Source organism: Cotesia glomerata, linkage group LG8 (genome assembly GCF_020080835.1).
Source record: "Cotesia glomerata isolate CgM1 linkage group LG8, MPM_Cglom_v2.3, whole genome shotgun sequence".
Lineage (NCBI taxonomy): Eukaryota > Metazoa > Arthropoda > Insecta > Hymenoptera > Braconidae > Cotesia > Cotesia glomerata.
Window position 1 is genome coordinate 14,999,489 of NC_058165.1, and position 22,228 is coordinate 15,021,716.

General features: G+C 27.2%; 2 protein-coding genes and 1 pseudogene across 6 annotated transcripts; 1 reads left to right on the plus strand and 2 right to left on the minus strand.

Annotated features, from left to right (window-relative positions):
- Window positions 1–4,220: 4,220 nt before the first annotated feature.
- On the minus strand, window positions 4,221–12,498 carry LOC123270547 (syntenin-1-like). Of its 4 annotated transcripts, none has more exons than XM_044736656.1 (9): window positions 12,292–12,491; window positions 11,852–11,907; window positions 11,531–11,737; window positions 11,330–11,437; window positions 10,128–10,363; window positions 9,439–9,592; window positions 6,474–6,583; window positions 5,641–6,411; window positions 4,221–5,365 (listed from the first exon to the last, which is right to left on the minus strand). In XM_044736656.1, the coding sequence occupies exons 2-8, from the start codon at window positions 11,900–11,902 to the stop codon at window positions 6,360–6,362; spliced, it is 918 nt and encodes a 305-aa protein (XP_044592591.1). In that variant the 5' UTR covers window positions 11,903–11,907; window positions 12,292–12,491; the 3' UTR covers window positions 4,221–5,365; window positions 5,641–6,359. The 4 variants fall into 4 exon arrangements, with proteins under 4 accessions (XP_044592591.1, XP_044592589.1, XP_044592588.1 ...); XM_044736654.1 differs by having other exon boundaries at window positions 12,239–12,491; XM_044736657.1 differs by lacking the exons at window positions 4,221–5,365; window positions 5,641–6,411 and having other exon boundaries at window positions 6,470–6,583; window positions 12,239–12,498.
- A 779-nt stretch (window positions 12,499–13,277) lies between these two features.
- Window positions 13,278–17,264, minus strand: LOC123270532 (trafficking protein particle complex subunit 12). 2 transcript variants are annotated; one of them, XM_044736632.1, is made up of 4 exons: window positions 17,174–17,264; window positions 16,530–17,081; window positions 16,184–16,333; window positions 13,278–14,231 (listed from the first exon to the last, which is right to left on the minus strand). In XM_044736632.1, exons 2-4 carry the CDS (start codon window positions 16,991–16,993, stop codon window positions 13,469–13,471), a joined length of 1,377 nt encoding a protein of 458 aa, XP_044592567.1. In that variant the 5' UTR covers window positions 16,994–17,081; window positions 17,174–17,264; the 3' UTR covers window positions 13,278–13,468. The 2 variants fall into 2 exon arrangements, with proteins under 2 accessions (XP_044592567.1, XP_044592565.1); XM_044736630.1 differs by having other exon boundaries at window positions 16,530–17,245.
- A 3,964-nt stretch (window positions 17,265–21,228) lies between these two features.
- On the plus strand, window positions 21,229–21,347 carry LOC123271109 (annotated as a pseudogene).
- Window positions 21,348–22,228: the final 881 nt, after the last annotated feature.

The following is a 22,228-nucleotide window of genomic DNA, read 5'->3' on the forward strand; positions in this document are numbered from 1 at the left end:
TCGAAAAATACACAAGTACTTTTTTGTTTTTTTCTAAAAAATTTTTTTTTCAAATTCATATCCGCATCCAAAAATTAAAAAAAATTTTTGGATAAGGATATTTTTGAAAATATCTAATTTTGAAAAAATCCAAAAAATGAACATGTGTATTTTGTAAAAATAAACAAGTACTTTTTTTTTAATTTCAAAAAAAATTATTTTTCAAATTCATATCCGTATCCAAAAATTTTTCGAAATTTTTGGATACGGATATCTTTGAAAATATTCAAATTTTAGAAAAATAAAAAAATGTAAATGTGTATTTTTATAAAAACTGTATGTACAATTTTTTATTTAAAAAAAAAAAATCATTTTTTAAGGAGTTATTTTGAACCAAAGGTCCCAGCAGAAAAAACGCATTCTGAAAAAATGTACATACAAATAATTGCAAATAAATGAAAATAATGAGTTTTTAAGAAATTTGGATCATCCAGAACTTTTAGAGAGCTTTCCAAAAATTATTTTTGGTTGTAAAAAATTTTGTAAATATAGATATTTTCACGCCAAATAATTTCACATGCGTCCATTTGCCGTAGCTCCATTCCTACTCAAGATATCCTTATCTAAAAATTATTTTTGTCGGCTATGTGCCAACTTCAGGGTCATACTTTTTTCGCTTAAATTATGAAAAACACGTTTTAATCGAAATCACGATTTTTAGGCAAGAGTAGAGCATACCTGCACGCTTAAGGCATGCAATACAGCCATGTACATAAAAGTTGTAAAAAATTTTTTTCTCTATTTTTTATTAAATTTTAAAATAATTTACCCCATGAAAGTTGAAGCGGTCAACTATTTCATCAACTTATAAATTGTTATAACTTCCGAAATATTGATGATACGGTCTTTGACATTCAAGACGATCTTTTAAACAATTTATTGATTTATATAAAAAATTTTTCATATGCTCGATATCTACTATGGTTTAATTTTTATCAACATTTATTTATAAAAAAATCGCATTACTTGAATTTTTAAATAATTATATCTTTTAAAAGATTGAAGTTACGGCTTTTATGATTCAGGACAATTTTATAGAGTAACTATTGGGCTATGCAAAAATAATTTTTTTATATTTTTGATTCCATTTGTTAATCAGATTTTTTTTATTTATTCTAAATATTACACGGTTAAGGGTACATTTTCTGGATTTTATTGTCCTTATTTTCTTACCTAACACCAATAATTTATGTCAAAATTTTTAGTTTTTAGTTTTAAAATTACAATTACTTAAAAGTGCGTGGAAATATATCCTGTCCTATGCATATTTTTCAAAATTTAAACAATAGAATGAACAATTGTTAAAAGTTCATTCAATTCCGTAAATGCTTTTCAGGCTGCACTATTGGCAAAAATTTGGCAAAAATTTTGAGTTTTTGCTTTGACAATCGTTAAGTAATAAATTGAAAATTCCAAAATTAAAAGAAAATAGCAAGAACAACATAAATTATTGGTGTTAGGTAAGAAAATAAGGACACTAAAATCCAGAAAATGTACCCTTAACCGTGTAATAATTAAAATAAATAAAAAAAACTGATTAACAAATGGAATCAAAAATATAAAAAAATTATTTTTGCGTAGCCCAATAGTTACTCTATGAAATTGTCCTGAATCATAAAATCCGTAACTTCAATAGTTTCAAAGATATAATTATTTAAAAATTCAAGTAATGCGATTTTTTTTATAAATAAATTTTTATAAAAATTGAACCATAGTAGATATCGAGCATATGAAAAATTTTTTATGTAAATCAATAAATTGTTTAAAAGATCGTCTTGAATGTCAAAGACCGTATCATCAATATTTCGGAAGTTATAACAATCCGAGCAAAAACAGTTTCACTGTAAAAAAATCGCGCCAAGTCCACGTTCATAAGACTATTAAGAAAAAAAAATTTATTTCTTTACAAAAAGATATAAAATAAAAAATTAAAAAATCCAAGTAACCGATATGGTTGTATATGATTTTCGAAAATTAAAAAAAATTTTTTTGTAAATTTAAAAATTAAAAGAAACAATTTTGGAACGTATTTAATGCGTGGTTACAAAATATTTCACTTTTTATGAAATTCCTAAAATCTATCTACTAGGACTTTTAAAAAAAATTAAAGTTCATAATCATGTACACCAAGTACGTTCCAAAATCGTTTCTTTTAATTTTTAAATTTACAAAAAATTTTTTTTTAATTTTTGAAAATCATATACAACCATATCGGTTACTTGGATTTTTTAATTTTTTATTTTATATCTTTTTGTAAAGAAATAAATTTTTTTTTTCTTAATAGTCTTATGAACGTGGACTTGGCGCGATTTTTTTACAGTGAAACTGTTTTTGCTCGGATTTCAGTATTTTTTGTAATTATAATAAAAATTGACAATTTTAATTTAATACATTTCCGGTGGCCAACTATCCCCTTTAAGCTATAGTTCATGTAAAAGTTATTTTTGCGCTGCCTGGAGTATGTAATTGTAAACTGTTAAATGTCTTTTTTCACTGTAGTTTTCCATCTATTATAAAATTAGCATGTATTCTTATATTATTTAGTCTCTGGTCGTCCGCTTTTTACATAAAAAAAAAAAGTTAAAATCTAAAAATCTGGGTCGCTATAGTTTGTGCTAATTATTTTTAATAATTTTAAATAGAAATTATAAAGATAATTGATAATAATCAAGTAATACGTGTAATAAAAAGCAAGAACTACTATTATAAAATATCATATAAAAAAAAAAATCAAAATAAATTTGAAAAAAAATTTGTAACCTCAAAAAACCGTTCTGCTTACGGTATATACACACTCGGTAGTCTGGCTTGAGAACGGAACTTGGCGCCAGACTCCATCGAGTCTGTTGATCGGTAGTCTGGCTTGAGAACGGAACTTGGCGCCAGACTCTATCGATTCTGTTGATTTATAAGTTGATGAAATAGTTGACCGCTTCAATTTTGATGGGGTAAATTATTTTAAAATTTAATAAAAAATAGAGAAAAATTTTTTTTTGAACTTTTATGCACATGGCTGTATTTGTGATTTTTTGGCGCTACGAAAAAAAAATATAATGAAAATGAAAATTTGTTTATAACAAATTGTTTATAAAATCGACAATGAAAATTTAAATAAAAAAAAAAAATTTTTCCATAATTATATTGGGAATTGTAAATAATGATTTAAAAAAAAAAATGATTTCTTAATAAATAATTTAAATTGTGGATAAATGAAAAAAACAATTATAAACAATTAAAAAATTTTTGTAAGAAAAAAATTTTTTTTTAAAAATCATTATTTTATTAAGACAATAATATGGCAAAAAAAAAATTTTCAAAAATATTCAATTTGTCTATTTGTTTATAACAAATTTTTAAACAATTAATGTTAAAAATTTTTTAGCCGAGCTACTAGACGCAATATATCAATACAGAAACAACCAAAATTAAAAATTTAGAAAAAAAAAATTTTTTTTATAACATTAGCCGGATATTTCAATTTTTTATAACTTTGAAAAATCATTATAAACAAATGAAAAAACTTTTATAAACTTTTACTACGCGGTCTTGTTCATTATTTATATAACAAGAGCTCCCAAAAGAAAAAAATTTATAGACACATTTTTTAAACATTTATAAGAGATTTTATGAAAACTCAAGTCTACGAAAAATTAGTTAATTAACAATTGAATAACTTAAACAAAAATCAAGCTACAAATTTTTTTTAGCGGGGCTATATTCTTTCAAGTGTCTAGATGACACTATAATTTATTCAGATTTTTAAATTAATATTGAATGTTATAAAAAAATTATTTTGTGTTGCATACTTTGCTTAACGGGGACGCCTAGGCACCGAAACGGCCACGCGGAGCCTAACTTTCAACGTTTAATTAAAATTATAAATAATGGAGCTATAACTCGGGAGTCGAGACATCTTTTGCTAAAATTTTCTTCTCTTTTAGGATCTTTCTTCAATTTTCAGATATCTTTAATATTTTTGAAGTTATAGCTTAAAAACGGAGACTCCCTTTTTGTCTCTTCGTTTTTTGTTTATAACAAATGAAATTTTTAATGACGGAAAAATTAAAAATTACCCATTTCGCAGAATTAAATTCTGAATCCAATGCATCAATCGCCATATTTTTAAGATTGGAACGACGATTTTTCACATAAAACTCACTTCTCGACTAGACTAAATAGAGAAATTCCAAAAACTATCTGCACCCACACTCAATAGCTGTCATATTTTTAAACGCTCTCTTAATAAAAACACTATCACTAAAGTAGTACAAAAGCGTCCTATCTTCATACTTAATCGGCGTACAACCAGGTTTTTGCAACCTGGAAACTTCATAAATACTTTCCCGCGACTTCAAGATAGCATGATCAGTAGCATTAGCTCGTTGATCAAAAGGATAACTGCACTGTCCAAGACAATCATTCAAGGGAATCTCCACAGGAGCCACAATAAATTCCATACTGATATCCTTAAAGTTTAGATTAACCTCCCTGATCTTGCACCTTGATCTCTTCCCAGGATAAATCATCTTGTCATATACACCAAGCGAGTTGAAATCAACGTACATTTCTTCATAATCATAATCATGAATATTCGCTTCCCTAGAAAGTCTCTTCTGATAAAGATATTGGTAATCAAAATCCAAGAAGCTGTCAACCAAGCCGTGATAGTGTCCAAGCGCAAAAGGATGTTTGTCCGGGTCTCCATCAAGTCCCACAATGCCCAAAAAATCAGGATTAACCGCAATATACTTCTTGAAATAATTCTTCTTGATCCTCCCGATAATCCTGAAGCCGTCATTAGACTCGTCATGCTTCCTCCACTTTTGGAAACTCTCGGTGACGTTGAAGACTATCCACCCTTCGAACTCCGGGTCAACCATCTTTGAATCAACATAAAAGTATTTCTTACGTTCGCCGCTAGAGTCTGCCATGTAAACAGTCAGGTTGAACCTCCAAACCCGATAACTGTCGAAAATCCTGGACTTGTCCCGAAACAACCTTAAGTCTGCTTTCATCAACGGCTGGTCTTGTATAACCTCGGCGTCGAAGATCATCGCCTGGGTAACTTTATTCTTCTTGTGACTTTTGTGCAATTTCTTCGCCAAGAAACTGGCCACTGTGTCGCTGTTGTTGATCTTCATCAATTCCTGCGGCGTTAACTGGTAATTTATGAAGTTCATGTCCAGTATTTTGTCAATCGTCTGCGAGTAGGCACTCATCAAGTACGAAGGACCCGAGCGAGTCTCTTTTTTACTTGGTTTGAAATTTATCATGTTGTCGTCTTTCAGAAATTTATAAAAATCCATTTCTTCTTCATTTTGGCAAGCTGCGAGACACAACAAATTTAAGGTTAGTAATAGAAAAGTTAACTTAGAACTTAACATTTTTTTTTTGAAAGTAATTTAATTTTTCTATCACTTTTTTACAAAGTATGTTGAAATATATTTAAGCCATAAAATAAAATTGTCAAATTTAGTGATATTTAAAAATAGTTATAATTTTTTGAGTGTATTTTAGCTCTCGTCTAGATGACTAGTATTTCAATACTGAAGTAGACATCTTGGCGACGAAATATTTAAAAGTATATATTTAGTTACTCACCCTTAGTTGTTAATCACCTTGCAATAACTTGGAATTCCAGGTATAAGTTGAAGTAACACGCTTATTGTCTCTTCGGGTTTATTTTGATTCTATTGTTTGTGTTGAAATGAAGAAATCCTGAATGAGACCTTGAATAATTGGGCTTAAATGTGAGGAAAGATATATGAGTAAGTATTGTGATATTGATATATTTATAGGTAGGATTATTTTTGGTATTAAAAATACTTGTTGAAACATGAAATTTTTCATTAAGAAAAATTTTATTTAAAAAAATTTTATTTGTCACAAAAAAAAAATTAACATTAATATAGAATATTTATAGGTCTAATTATCATACGTAGAGATATTTTATAATCAACTGATGAAGTCTATAAATAAATAAAAATCCTTTGTCTATAATAAATTAACCGTAAAGTAGATTATTTATTTATAGACTTACGTCTACTATACTGTAATAAAATATTTATTAACAAAATACGTTATCTAATATATATGAGTAATATTGTAGTTATAACAGTTTAGCACATATATTTATATTTATATGTTGTTATTTATATTTATAACTTTACTTGAATAATGATTGGCGGAATCGATCAGAGATCCAGGGAAGAAATTATTACGTGTAAAAAAGTTGTGCCGTATAAATAAACAGTCAAAATAATTATCAGAGATAAAATCATAAAAAGTAAAAAAATAGTGCTCCGGTGGCGAGGCTTGTCCTAGAAATTTGGCACTGAGTGGTCCATGGCCTTCAAAAGACTGCCAGACATTCTGAAATTTTTTAGTGTTAATATTTATTTTTATTTTTTAAGTAATTTTGTTGAACTGCTTACTTTTTGATCATATGGTTGTAAATGTAAGAAGGAATTACGGTAATTGTGACAACATTGGGGCTGTTGGCTATCTCGGCGACTATTTCTTTGTCTTTCAATCCAATGACGTTCTAAAAAAATTTTTAAATTAATTTAAAGTTAATTTTAATAGAAATAATTTTTTTTTTTCGGGTATCTTATCGTTTTTAAAATAATTGAAAGTGAAATTTTGATAAAGGGGCATTCCATAGTGACTGTTGGGACATTTGACTGTGGAATTTCATGAATTATAAGCTATAATTATGTGACTGAAACTTATATTATAGCAAAATTTATCTTATAATACAGAAGAATAACTAATTAACAACATTACTTTGTCAAAAATCTCAATTACTTTTTAAGTTTTTCGTAATTATCATTTGACTGAATGTGACTGGTTAGGTGGGACATCGAAAAATCCTTCTCTCTTACCGCGCTATACTTAAGGAAATCTAAGTACCCTGCTAGTGTAAAGAATGTCTAAAAAAAAATAATGCGTAGAAATACTTTTGTTATGCATCTTAAAATTAATTTTTAAATTAATTAATAACATTTTTGAGGAAATTTCCGAAAAATTTACGCATTAAATAATTATTAACATTTAATAATTATTTAATTGACTAAAAAAAATATAGCACTCTGAATTACCGGTAAACACTTGACAACACCGCAACAGTTCCCTAACCTTGAAATTTATTTGTTTGTAAACATGTCTCAGATAAACCAGCATAATTTGCGAGCGCATTTTGGAAAATTTTCTACACGTTTTATTAAAACTACTAAAAAAAGAACATACGAGGCACTATATAATAAATCTAAAGTTGACTGACAAAATTCGACGGATTGGGGTCGAAGAATAGTTGAAATAAGTACACTTGCCAAAGAATTGTGGTGTTTTAAATGTAACATTCCCTTATCTCTTATAAATATTCAGAGTGAAAAACAGTTTGGTTTATCAAGTATTTTTTGCATTAAAATGCGTACAAATGTATATTTTTTTATAAAGAAATATATAATTTTATTTATGTAATCCTGTTAATTTAATTATATTCCTTACTCATCGATTAAATGATTTCCAACTTTTAATTGTAAAGGCAAGCTTTTCAATCCAAGATAAAATTTTATCCGAGATAAAAGAACTGCGAATATAATAATAAAAATAAATAATTTAGCACAGTGATATTGCATACGAATAATTCTCCCTGAATCAGTCACTTATTTTTAATTAAAATAAATAAACATTAGCCTATGTCACAGAAATATTAATCTCCACCTGTGACAACTTGTTGATTGTAAATAAATAAAATAATAATTAGGAATACGGATGACCCTGAAGTCCATCCCTGCAACTTCCCGCTAATTCCATATCTAAGCGCTTGAAATCGAACTTATGAACTTATAATTCCACTTGTAACGTTATCGAGCTCTTCGAGCTTCAAATTACAATTTATGTGTTATTTTGAGCTCTCCCAGCTCTGAGCGGTCGCTGTTCTATGCTTTTGAGCTCTTCGAGCTCATATCTTGCGTTTGACATATCTATTATTAATCTATAATTATGTTAATTAATTTAAAATAATTTAAATGACACAATAAGAAGTTATTATTATTTTTATGATATATTTATTTTTTATTTAAATAAATGACCAAATTCATGGAGAACTAACTGAGAGCAATATCACGTCACTAAATTATTTATTTTTTTTTTTTTATTATATTGACAGTACTTTTATCTCGGATAAAATTTTATCCCGGATTGAAAAACTGGCCCTAAGTATCTTTGTATTTTTAACTTACTTTATTAAAAAAAATATGTTTATTACTGTTTAACTAAAATGACTAAGATTTTCTAGCATTTAAAAAACCGTGGTTACTTATGCGCCGGGTAACTGCGCAAGCGGTGTTGCCAAGTCAAATACAAGAATTTAAAGAACGGAAATTCTTTGTAATTTTTCATAAAAAATATAAAATATCTCCGTAAAACGTTCGGAAACCTACTTTTTTTATTGTTTTAATCGAAAGCTTATTAAATTTTCTATCAAATTCAATGAAAAAAAAATTTTTTTTAAATCGTTAATTGCATTGAATTCTTAACCAAATACACGGCTGGTGAAACCTCCATTCAACTACATGTAAAAATTACAATTTTCAAACCTAATTATTTCATTAAATATCCCGGAAACCTACTGTTTTTTAATTTTTTTATTGATTATTAGGCTATGTAGATTAAATTTACAAATTTTTAGGAAGTTTTAAAAACTTGACTACTTCGCGTGGATCTCCTTAAGTTCGACCACTAAACTTTTAAAAAATACCTCCCTCTCAATACAAAATTTACCCTACAAACATTCAATATTATGAAGAATTAGACTGATTACCTACGAAGAAACAATTAAAAAAATTTTTTTTATTGTGACTGGTGGGACAGGCATTTGTGACTGGTGGGACAAGTACAAAATGTTTATATGAAGTTGTTTATCAAAAAGACTTTTATATTATTTCAACCTTAGAAACATTATTGTTTATATAGTTAACTATAAATTATTTAGAATAATTAAAAAAAACTAATTAATAAACACAAATAAAGGATTTAGCATGCTGACAACACGATCTTGATAAACTGAGGTGTTAATTAATAACGAACATAAAAAAATTTGTTCTTAAAACTATAATAATAAATATGTTAGTTAACAAACATAGAATGAATTTGTTCTTAAAACTATTAAAACAACATTTGACCCGAATACAAGTTAGAACAACTGAAAAGTTACTAGGAGAGAAAAATCGATTTTCTTATTGATTAAAAAAAATTTTCTTTACGAATTAGTAAAATATAGAATTTTAATAATAAATTAGGACTAAATTAGAATGAATTAGAGAAATTTTAAAATTTTAATCATTTTCTCATTTCGCATGGAATGCCCCTAAAAAATAATTTTTTTTCTATTACCTTGCCGTTAACTTCCAGGAGTTGATGATCAGTAAGGACACCATTGCGGGCAGCAGACGAGTCTTTAACAAGTGCTATTATTTTACCATCTTTAAATTGGAAACCAATTTGACCTGAGCTGTCTTTATGCATTGTGATTGTTCTTTCCAATGGTCTAAAATTAAAAAATTTTTTTGGTAATTATTTACAAGTGCATTTATGATGAAAAATGTTGTGAAAGAAAAAAAAGCAAAGATTTTGATAGCTTTTTTTACCTTCAAAAGTTGGAAAAAATTTTGGTTCTCATGTTTTTGGATAAAATTTCTATTTTATCTTTTTTTCATATATTTTTTTTGAAAAATCCATAAAAAAATGAACAATTAAAAAAAAAAAGTTAAATATCACAATTTTCTAAAAAATTTATAAATTTTTTTGAAAATTTGTTAAAATTGTGATAATCAACTTTTTTATTTTTCAATTGATCATTTTTTTTATGTATTTTTCAAAAAAAAATATATCAATAAAATCAAATGAAAATTTCGTTCAAAAAAATGAAAATTAAAGTGGTTGACCCCACTTGTAAATATTTTCTTTTTTTTTTTTAATTAAAAAGTGTATAATTGAAATCTTAATTATAAAATTGAAGATATTTTTTTAATATAAATGAAAGATTCTTAATTTTATTATATATTATATGAATAAAATTTTACCTGTCACGGACAATAACTTTAATATTATTGACCGGAGCATTACGGAATATCTTATGAACTTGATCCATGGTGTAACCAGCCACAGAAGTTCCATTGACGTCAAGGATCTGGTCACCGAATCGTAAACCAGCTTTTGCTGCAGGAGAATCAGGGCTCACGAGACATACAAATATTCCGTTGTTTACTTCGTGTACACGGAGTCCAATTTTTCCATCACTGTCTTTGCATAAAGTCAACTGAAATTAAATAAATAATTATTTTCTTTCTTCTTGATTCAATTTTATCTTCTAATGGCAGTTTATTTTTATCAATTTATTTTTTATTTCAAGTTTTAATTATTTTCAGTTAATTCTTCTGGCAAATTAAAAAATAATAATATGAAAAATTAATTAGCATTTTATAGACCAAGAAGAAATAAACAAAATATTTTTTTGCTAACAAATGAGAAAATTACTTTAAAAAATTTACTTTTTAAAAAATAAATAAAAATTTAGTTTTAAAGAAATAAATAAAAATATATCTATAAAAAAATAAATAAAATAATTTTTTCTAAAGAAATAAAAATAAATTTATCTCGGAAGAAAAAAATTAAAAATATGTACTTCAAAAGAACTAAATGAAATATTTTTTTCTAAAGAAATAACAAAAAAGTAATTTCAAAAAATTTGCTTCTGAAAAACATAAAATTTTAGTTTTGAAGAAATAAATAAAACATTTTAATTTAAAGAAATAACATTAAAAAATTTACCTTAGACGAAATAAATAAAAATTTATTTAAAAAAAAAAATAACATGCTTTTTCAAAAGATATAAAAAAAATGGACCTCTAAAGAAATAAAAATAAATTTACCTCTTCAGAAAAAAATAAAAAATATGTATTTCAAAAGAACGAAATGAAATATTTTCTTCTGAAGAAATAAATAAAAAAAATTTACTTCCGAAGAAGTGTACGGAATATTTTTTTCTAAAGAAATAACGAAAAAATAATTTCAAAAAATTTATTTCTGAAGAAACAAATAAAATTTCAGTTCTGAAGAAATAAATAAAATATTTTATTTTAAAGAAATAACGTTAAAAAATTGACCTTGGAAGAAATAAATAAAAATTTATTTAAAAAAAAAAAAATAAAATGCTTTTTTCAAAAGAAATAAAAAAAATTACTTAAAAAAATGAACCTCTGAAGAAATAAATAAAAAAATTTACCTCACGAATTCCATTAGAAACTTGAGCTCTCTGTAATCCCAATGAATCTTTAGACAATGGCGCAATCATGCCATTCATGGTTCCAGAGTCCGGCTTCATAACTTCCATCTGAAATTCAATCATCAAAAATCAATAGACAAATTTCTCCAATCAATTACTCAACATCCATAAAAACAATAACATAACTAAAAATAAAATTACCGATTCACGAAATGCAATTGTATATTCTGGCATATTACTCTCAATAGCTTCAGGACTCAACTCGAGTCCCATGTAATCCCCGAGGGCGGGATACAGTTGTCCTGAGAGATCATCGCACCCTGGAGGAGTCAGCGCGGGTGCTGACGGGCTCACTGAGACCGGCGAGGGAGCACTCGGAGTGAATTGAGGCTCGAGTTTCATCTGAGCCTGCGTTGGGATATAAATAATAAATGACAAAGTACATGCATTCATCAAGGTACTTGGGGATAGGAAAAAGGACAAAAGATTATTGATTTTGGAAGGGTTTCAATTTCTTCTTACCTTCATCATCTGATCCACCTTCATGTCTTCCAGTGACGGGTACAGCGACATTTTTCCTGTGAATAATATTTTTAATTAATATTTCATAATTGTTATTATTATTATTAATCGTCAAGTTGGGTGAACTGGTGCAATAGATTTGTGATAATTACTGATAATGATAAGACTTATGAGTAATCTATTATTAATGTAACTAAATAAAAAATTAATTTAAAAAAATAATTATTTATTTTAGAAGAATTTTTTTAATTAAATTATTCAATTTTGTCAATTATGAGCGACAAGGAAATAGTGAAGGGATTAGTCATAGAATGGAAGCAGGCAGAAAAGGGAATTATTAATGTGGATATATATGTATATATATATATAATATTCTTAAGAACATACTTAGCTGGGTATTAGCTGGCACTAAGTGATTGCAATGGAGGCTGGATAATTACCTGAAGAATAATCGATGACTAAAATTTATTTTAAGAAGTTTTTATTATTCCTCAATCGTCAATTGTCAATTGTTTATTGTGTCCTTCGGTATCTTGGACTGTTTTCGGTCTTGCTGCTTTTAACGGTATGAATTGTACCACAAACTACAATGGGTATTATATGTCAAACTGTACACATACTTATTATTGTTATTATTTTATGCAAGAAGTTGTATGTGTGAGTGTTCACATGGATAATGGAGGTTGAGCTTTACCCGCGAAAATTTGAATTTTCTTTGATACTCATTATCAGTCACAAGTGATAATTTATGAGTTTTTAATTAATAAAATAAAAGTGTCATTTAATGAAACTGAAATCAGCATAATACTAAAGTTAGTCGACGTTTTTGATTTTTTGATTTTTTTTCAATAAAAAAAATTAGATGTCGACTAACTTAATTTTCATAAAATCAAATGATGTCTGATAATTTTGGAAAATTTTTCTGAAAATTAATTGTAATAAAAAAAATATTTAAAGAAATTTGCACCAATAACTTTTTTTAATTTCTGCATGTCAAATTTCTTATATTTTGTTTTATAATTTAATTGTTATAAAATTCCAAAAAATTGTTAGACGTTCGCCAACTTCACTATCATGTAATTTAATTGTATCTTCTTTAATATGTTTATTAATATATTAAAAATTTTTTTAATTAAGGTTGATAGTTTTTATTTATGCTCAAGGATGTTAAAAAAATTTTATATTTTCTTCCTTAACAGGCTTATAAGTATATTAAAAATTGTTAGATAAAATTTTACGATTTCTTCTTTCATATATTTATAAAAATATTAACAAATTAAATTTCATATTTTACTTCTCAATATTCTCATAATCTTAAAAAATAATTGATGAAATTTCATTCTTTCTTCTTTGCAATGTTAATGAAAAAATTAAGAAATTTTTTAACTAATATGCTCAAAAAGATATTAAAAAATTTTTACTAATATTTCATAATTTCTTTCTTAATACATTTTGATACACATAATTTCCATCCAAAATAAAAACAAATAATTCTAATTTATAGTTCACAAAAATCCATCCAAAGATGAATAAAAATAAAAATTTATTAATATGTACATTATCCAATATTACATTATTTAATAAATAACAAACATATAAATAAATAAAATAAAAACTCTAAGTCAGTTTCAAACACGAAATATCAGCAGCATCACCCTTGTATCTATTCATCTGTCTCAACAACTGAAGCTTCGACTGCTTGCAATGAGTAGTATGTAGCTCATAGAGCGTACTAACATTCAGCAAAACATTTTCCTGAAGACTCTTGATAGGATTTCGCATAACCGCGGCTTCGAGCAGTTGAACCGCGGCTTTAAGCTGCCCACTGTACAGCAGACATACTGCCATATTATTAATTAGCATGACATTTGACGGATCAGAAGCTGAAGCGATCTTGAAGCAATTATACGCATCCTGAAAAGAGTTCTGCGCTACAGCCATCAATCCTCTGTCAATCAGCTCCCTCATGGTCGGCGAGTTCCCGTCCCGAAGTTCTTTTATCCCGGCAAAAATTTTCTCTGCTGCTGTTACGTCGCCTAAAAATAAGTAAACTCTTCCGCACGAACTCTTCAGGATCTCCAGCTGCTCAGCTGTCCAATTCCCGGCGCAGAGGTCTTCTAGGACATCAATTGCCAGGGAAAAGTTCTTTACGCTCAACGCGCAGTTCACTATTGAGATCAGAACGCGAGATTTTCTCCCAGTCCAGAGTCTGGTGGAGTCCTTACGCTCATTTTCAGTGAATTTTGCCTGGCCACCTTCTTCTGATAGTCCAAGTTCTAAGTTTTTTAGAATTTTCTCGATTGTTGCCAGTAGTTTGTATAAATTGTCAATTGCTTCTTTGGAATCACCCCAGTAAATTGGTAGTTCTGCTAGCAGTAATCTAAAATAATAATAATAATAATAATAATAATAATAATAATAATATATTTATTTATTTATCAACATACACCTATCGGCAATATACATCAATAGAGAATATTTTTAAATTAAATAACATTAATTTAAAAAATTAATTAGAATTTAATTAAAGGACAAACGAGAAAAAGTTTGTTTAATATCTATATATATATATATATATATATAGGAGCTGTTTTATAGATAGATTGACTCATCACGATATCTCTCGAACTATCAGACCTAGAGACTTGAAATTTGGTAGGATTATTACTTTTGCCATGTAGAGGTCAGCTAAGAACGGATTTTAAGAAATTCTTCCCCCAAAGGGGTTCGCGGGTGCGTTAACAATGAAAAATTCCCGTTTTTAAACTATAGCTCCTATCGACTCCAAATTTGGTAGGAATCTCCGTGTGTAATGTCAAGTTCAACTGAGAATGGACTTTCTCGAATTCTAACTCCAAAAGGGATTGCGGGGGCGTTAACAATGAAAATCTCCCATTTTCAAACAATAGTTTCTATGGACTCGAAGTTTTGTTGGAACCTCTTATTTATAATGTAGAAATCATCTCGAATAGGATCTTACGAAATTCTTCCCCAACATAGGAGTGCGGGAGTGATAATTGTCAAAAAATTCATATTCTTCAAATACAGTTCCTACAGATATAAAATTTGATAGAATCTTAAGAGAAACAGGAAATTACAGGGATGGCCTTGAAGGTCAACCGATTTAAAAATTTTTTTCTTCATGTCAATCATTATTGATTTTTGAAAGATAGCCACGGGAATTTTATAGTGATTGCACATTTATAGTCATTGCACAAAGTTACAATGAATATTAGCCAGAATAATCACATGGATAAAAGGTACAGGCCAATCCGATGAAATTTGGAATCTGTGCAAGTCAAAACAATTATCCAATTAAATTTCAAGTCTAGATTTAAAAATACAATTCTATTCGATTCTAAATATAGTTTTAAGTGCCCAGCGGAGCGGACGGGTAACAGCTAGTTTATTAATATAATTAATTCGTACAATAATTTGTACGAATAATGATCTATGTATTCTAGAACAATTAATAAATATTATTATTATCATAATATAATCAATTAAATTTTTTTATAAATTAATTAATTCCATAGTTTCAAATATTATTTTTTCTAAAATTACATTTATTAAAAAATAGTTTATTGAAATAAAATTAATGTTCAAATTTTTGATTATTTTTAGAAAAATTTAACCAATGTTCTGAACAATAAATTTAAGAAGAAATCAATTAATTACACTTTTTAATGTTTTTAAATTAAATTGATAAAAATAAATAAAATGTTGAAAATGGATTTAATTATTTTATTAATGTTTAAACAATAAAATTTATCAATTGATTTTTTTATAAATCTATTGACCTCACATTTTTAAGTATTATTTTCTCTAAAATTAAATTTATTAAAGTAAAATTAATGTTAAAACTTTTTATCATTTTTAAAATAATTTAACCAAAATTTTAAATAACAAATTAAACAAAGAATCAACAAATTCCATTTTTTAACTATTTAAAATAACAAATTAAATTTTATATTAATAAATCTATTGGTTCCATATTTTTAAAAATTTAATTAATTAAATCATAGTTCATTAAAAAAAAAAAAATTAATTTTATAACTTGTTATAATTTAAAAATAAAAAATATGGCATTAAAGTTAGTAGTCACTTGATTATTTTTTTATTTTATTTAACAAAAAAATTTTTCCAAAAAATTATGTATAAAAAATTGCATTTTTAATTTTTTAAAATTTTCTACGACAATTTTTTTTTTTTTTGCAATAATTTGTGACCAAACTTCTCACAATAATTAAATATCTGCTAAATTAATTTTCATACAAAAAGTCTATGAATTTATAATGAAAAAAAAAAAATAATTTGTATGAAAATACAAACCTGAAGGCAAAAGAAGCCATGGATCCATGCCTGGTCCCATAAAGCTCAGGATAATAAATAAAATACATATCAGGTTTATCTAAATTCCCAAAAGGCTGGGACTCCGCCTTGAGAACTTCAACTTGCCGTAGCTTAGCGAGCAAAGCCAACCTGGAGTAAAACATTAAAGTTAGCAGTCACTTGAAAATTTTTCAATTTCATTTAACGAAAAAATTATTAAAAAAAAATTAGATTTCTATTTTTTTTTTAATTTCTACATACCATTTTTTTTTTAATTTTTTTACCATAATTTATTTGTTATAAAATTCTTAAAATTATTAAAAAAGTGCTACATTAATTTTCATACCTGGTGTACCAAAGCTGCAAAGAATGTGGAGTATGCTTGCTCGGGTAGTTAATCTTTCCATAACCTTGCCCGTAGATCGCGAGCAATCGACCAGTTAAATTGACAGCAGCACGGTAGCACTCGGACTGAATTAAATTTCTCAGTCCTCGCTCGTCCTGAGTAACGTCAGAAGCCGTCGAGATATTCCGGTGAATTGTTTCATCGGCCCCCAGGTAATGAACCGCAGACTCCTTGATAGGGTCTCCCATATCGCTCTGCAAAGTCAAACCGGGCATGGTAAGATTCTCTCTGTCATGACTGTTGTTACCTGAGGTGGCGATGCTCCTGAGGATCTTCCGGGTCTTGTCACAGGGAATCCAGGCGTCTCGGTGGTAGTCCACGGTGCTGGACTCTATTGATCGTTCTGTGCTGAACAAGTCATCCTGCTTGAACAGTTCACTTGCTGGCAGCAGATCTGGGCCCATGGATGTCAACAGTCCTGATGCTGGTGGAAGTGTTCCTGAAGGTGCTCCAGTTCCTGGGGACACCAGCTCGTCGAATATTGTATGCGAGCTGTCAAAATAACGTCCCAAGTTATTATCTGTCACTTTCTCGTTTTCAGACATTTTTTAATTGTCTAAATTTTTAAACTAATATTTTGACACTTTTCAACTTTATTGACAACTTGGTGGAGGTAAATATGGATGACAGTTCAGGAAAGTTGAGATAGAGGGAGCTTAAGCTTGTTCTGAAGGTTGTCAAGAATGCTGACTACCTGGTTTGTTGATCACTTTTTAAAGAGATTTTAGTGAAAATATTTATTTTAAAAACTAAAAAAAGTTATAAAAATATGAATGACATTAAGGTTAGCAGTCACAACCATTTTTTAATTTTTTTTAACAAATAAATTGTTTCCAAAAAATTATTTAAAAAAAATTGCATTTTTTATTTTTTTAAATTTCTACAGGTCAATTTTTTTTTGATAATTTTTTTTTGCCATAATTTTTTTGTTATAAAATTCTTAAAATTATTAAATACTTATATACTAAATTAATTTTCATGAAAAACAGACATCTGTCAGTTTTTTGGATTTTTATAACAAATAAATTATTGTGAAAAAATTTTAATAAAAAAATTCCACATCCAGAAATTAACAAAAACTACAAGTGCAAATTAAAAACAAAATATTTATGACATAAACATTAAAAAAATTGTCAGGTGTCTGCTGATTTCAGTATTATATTTTTTTATCACAAATAAAGAATTTTACTGCTTATGTCAGTATAATATTTTTTATAACAAATAATCAAACCTAAAAAATTTACGACACCGAAATCAGCAAACATTTAACAATTTTTTTTTTAATTTTTATTATGAAAAAAAAATTTGTTTTTTAATTTTTACCAGTGTTTTTTTTTTATTTAAATTTTTTCTTAATAATTTATTTTTTATAAAAACATGACATATCGAAATTAGCAATCTTCACAATTTTTTTTAACAAACAAATTTGTTTTAAAAAGTTATGAAAAAAAAAAAAATTGTAATTTTAGGTTTTTTTGAATTTTTACATCTCAATTTTTTTTCTACAAAAGTAGAAAAAATTTTGCCATAATTTATTTGTTAAGAAAAAATTTTTAAATTACTAAGTACCTGCTAAATTAATTTTCATAAATATGAAAGCTTAAACAAGTTTTAATGATTCTATCATTAGAGTAATAATGATTCTATCAATTGATTAATAATAATTATAAACGATAAATTAATAAAATAATTAATATTGATTATATCAGTTATCAAATTATTATGTCAATTTTCAATTAACAATATATCAATAAGTATTTTTTCTTTGTTGAAATGATTTTTAAATATTTAAAATTTTTTAATTTTTGAATACAAAATAATGATAATTCAGTGATAATAATTCAATTTAATTCATAAAAGTATGCAATTTTTCATAAATATTTCTTTATAACGTTATCACTTATATAAAACTGTCGTCCGTAAACGGACTTAATAAAGCAGACAATCAATTTTTTTTTTCCAACAATTTAAGTACCAAGATATTTTACTACTACTTGTCAACGACCATATCATGCTGAATTGAAACACCAGTTCTACCAGCAAGCTAAGATGAAAACCGACAACAATAAAACCATAAATCAAGAGGCCGAAAAATCCCGAACGAGGAAATTCCAGACTATCAACCCAGACATAAGCTACGCAGAAAATTTAAAAAATACTAAAATACCTCAGGTAAACGATAGTAATAATTATATGACAGTATTAAATTCATTTGTGAACATTGCTAGAGAAAATTCCGAAAAAATAAATCATTTGTTCGCATTGCTAACAAACAAGCTTTCTTACTATAGAAATGGCTAGTTTAATCCCTACGGGTATAATAAATGTAAAGCACTTAAATATTATCACAGTAAATGTAAATTCCATTATCCATAATGAAAGAAGATCATCCCTTTTAAATCTTCTAGTAAAAAATAAGCCTGACATTGTATTAATAAACGAAACAAAGCTTAATGATAAACACAAAATAGAATTCAAAAATTACCAAATAATTAGACGAGACAGGCCTAATAATAATCGAGGAGGAGGGGTAGCTATTCTTATTAAGTCTCCACTTAAATATGAAATTGTAAATACCAAATTTTCTGACAATACTAAATCATCAGAAAACATTATTATAAGACTGAAAATATGTCAAAACAAAAACTTATTTATTGTAGCGACATATGCAGCACATGGTAATTATGACAATTTTAGCGAAGAATTTAATAATTTATTTAAAATTTTAGACCTCGATCACTTAAATAATTATTTCATTATTGCTGGCGACTTAAACTCCAAACACCAAAAATGGAAAAATGCTACGAATAACACTCGTGGCAATTTTCTCAATGAGTGGCTAGAAAATAACCAAATTAATTTCAAAACAAAACTATATACTTCGGATATCCCATCCTATCCTAGAGGTCAATCTTATTTAGATCTTATACTGGCAGACTGTAGGTTAAAAATAAGTACAAAAAATAATAGCAATGACGTAGAGGCAATACCATATGACAGTGATCACAATAATGCTTTATCCTTTAAAGTTTTTCCCTCTACTGACAATATATGGTCTCTTGACACCCGTGAAGAAATACCCAGATTGAACTACGGAAAAACAGACTGGGACAGATTCCAAAATAAACTAAATAAACTTCACAACGTAAAAATCCCAAAAGACAGAAACTTGAACCGCGAAGAAATAGACTCTTCCTTAAATACGCTTGAAACATCAATTACAAACGCAATAGAATCAACAGTATCAACAGTTAAAAAAAACAATAGCATAGAATTTTACAAAAATAAAACAATTAAAGACCTCGAATCATGGAAAAGCTCACTAATAACTAGCATTAATCAAATTTACCGCAAATTTCAACACAATGATAACGAACACTTACGTAATCTGAACGATCAACTTCAAGGTGTCCGATATTTACTCAAATTAGAATAAAATAAATCTATCAATGACTACTGGGCTAATAAAGTCAAAAACATACCAAAAAAACTCGGAAAAAATGTTTCCCATGATAAATCAAATTTTCCGTCCAAAAGGCAAAATAAAAATTGACAACATGGAAATAGACAATAATAGACAACACTTATTAGGTGACAATATAGACGTGACGCAATTAAAAAAGAACGATAATGACAAATACCTAATAACAGAACCGCTAGACAAACTCAACGTATTAGGTAGACACTTTGCAAGTATCCACAAGCAAAATGACCACCTAGGCTCGGAAGGACTAAAAAATATAATATTAAACAAGACAAACTTACTAAAAAACGAAATTCAATCTGACGAACGAAATAATACTAATCTAATTTCATTTTCGGATAAAAATCCTGCGTCTGATCCGCTAGAGTTACCGAATTATTTTACTAATTTCACAGATTTAGCGAAAATTTTTAGAAAATTTAATAACAAAAAATCTTCGGGTCATTAGACATGACAACAAACAACCCACAGTGGCGATTTGACAAGACAATCCCCAGTAAAGACAGAAAGAATAATCACCGCAATAATAAAAAAAAATACTGGTGGCTGGAATAATTTTCTAACTACCTGAATTGTACAAATGTACTGAATAAAGTAGTCAGTACTTGTCTCGGATAGCTTAACTGGTAGAGCCCTTGGCGCGTAACCGAGAGATCTGGGTTCGACTCCCAGTCTGGGCTGTCTGATTATTTTTTCAATTACGGAAAAATTCCCACTGAGTAGGTCCCCCCCTTTCCCCTATCCGTTCTTTCCCAATTTCCCAACTCCCTTAAAAAATTTGCTTTAATATGGCTATATTATATTCTAGATGTAAGTTTTAGTTATAGTTTTTTTATTTTTAGTTATTAGATTAGCATTTAAGGAAAAAAAAAATTAAAAGTATTATTGGAGTTTAACCCTTTTTTCTCCACTACTAATTAAGTGAAAAGTGAATATATTTTATATAAAATGTACATCCTAAAAAAAAAAAAAAAAAAAAAAAAAAACAATTGTAAGATCCATGTAACAATGAAAACAAAAAAAAATAATGTTCACTGCAATGCGATGCCAGAGCTTGCCATATTGTGTTCATAAAATTAAGACTGTAAGATAAGCTATTTGTTTGCTTAAGCATTGTAATATACCTGAAATGTATTTTAATTTTTAAGGGTTCAATAAAACAAACTTATATAAACTAAAACACCAGTTCTCGTCCGATCACTGAAGTTAAGCAGCTTTGAGCGTGGTTAGTACTTGGATGGGTGACCGCTTGGGAACACTACGTGTTGTTGGCACAATTATTTTTTTTAATTTGCCCTTGTCATTGTTTTTCAATTTCCAAATGGGAAACTTTTTTATTAAAATTTTTTAATAATAAGTTAGTTATTTTAAAAACCCAAAAAATTGACAGATCTGCTAACTTCAGCATCATTTATTATTATTTAAACTTAATGATACTGATATCAAGAAACATATGATAATTTTTTATGAAAATTAAGTTAGCCGACGATCAAAAATTTTTAATTTTTTTATTAGTTAAAAATTAGAACTAAAAAACTATTTTTAAAAAATTTCACGTATAATTTTTTACATTTTCTACATGTGAAAATTTTTTTCGACAAAATAAATTATAAAAATCTTTAAATGTCGGCTAATTTAATTTTCATAATTTTTTGGATTTTTTTTCTTAGATATCGACGTTTCTGTGGCTGTAGAGTTGTGGTGGTAGTGGTGAACCGACGTCGTGCACAGTAAAAAATTTTGTGTAAAATCAACACAATCCTAGTGTTAGAATCCGTCAACACAATTTTAGTGTTAATTTTCAACACAAAAAATAGTGTTGAATTTTTAACACAAATATTGTGTCAAAATTAACAGTAATTTTGTGTCAACTGTATCTAACACTAAAATTGTGTTGATTTTACACAAAATAAGTGTTAACTTACTTATTATTTGAGTTTGAATATAAAGGTTAGGGAATTATTTAAAAATAAATAAATTTTTCATGGTTATTAAGAAAATTAGTTTATTTCATTTATTTAAATTTGAGTCAAGTACCAATATATTGGTACTTGAAGACTATAGTCTTCAACTTAAATATATAATTTACTCATCTTAAACTTACTTAATGCTTAATTTATTTTTTATAAATTAATAACAATAATTAGAAATCATC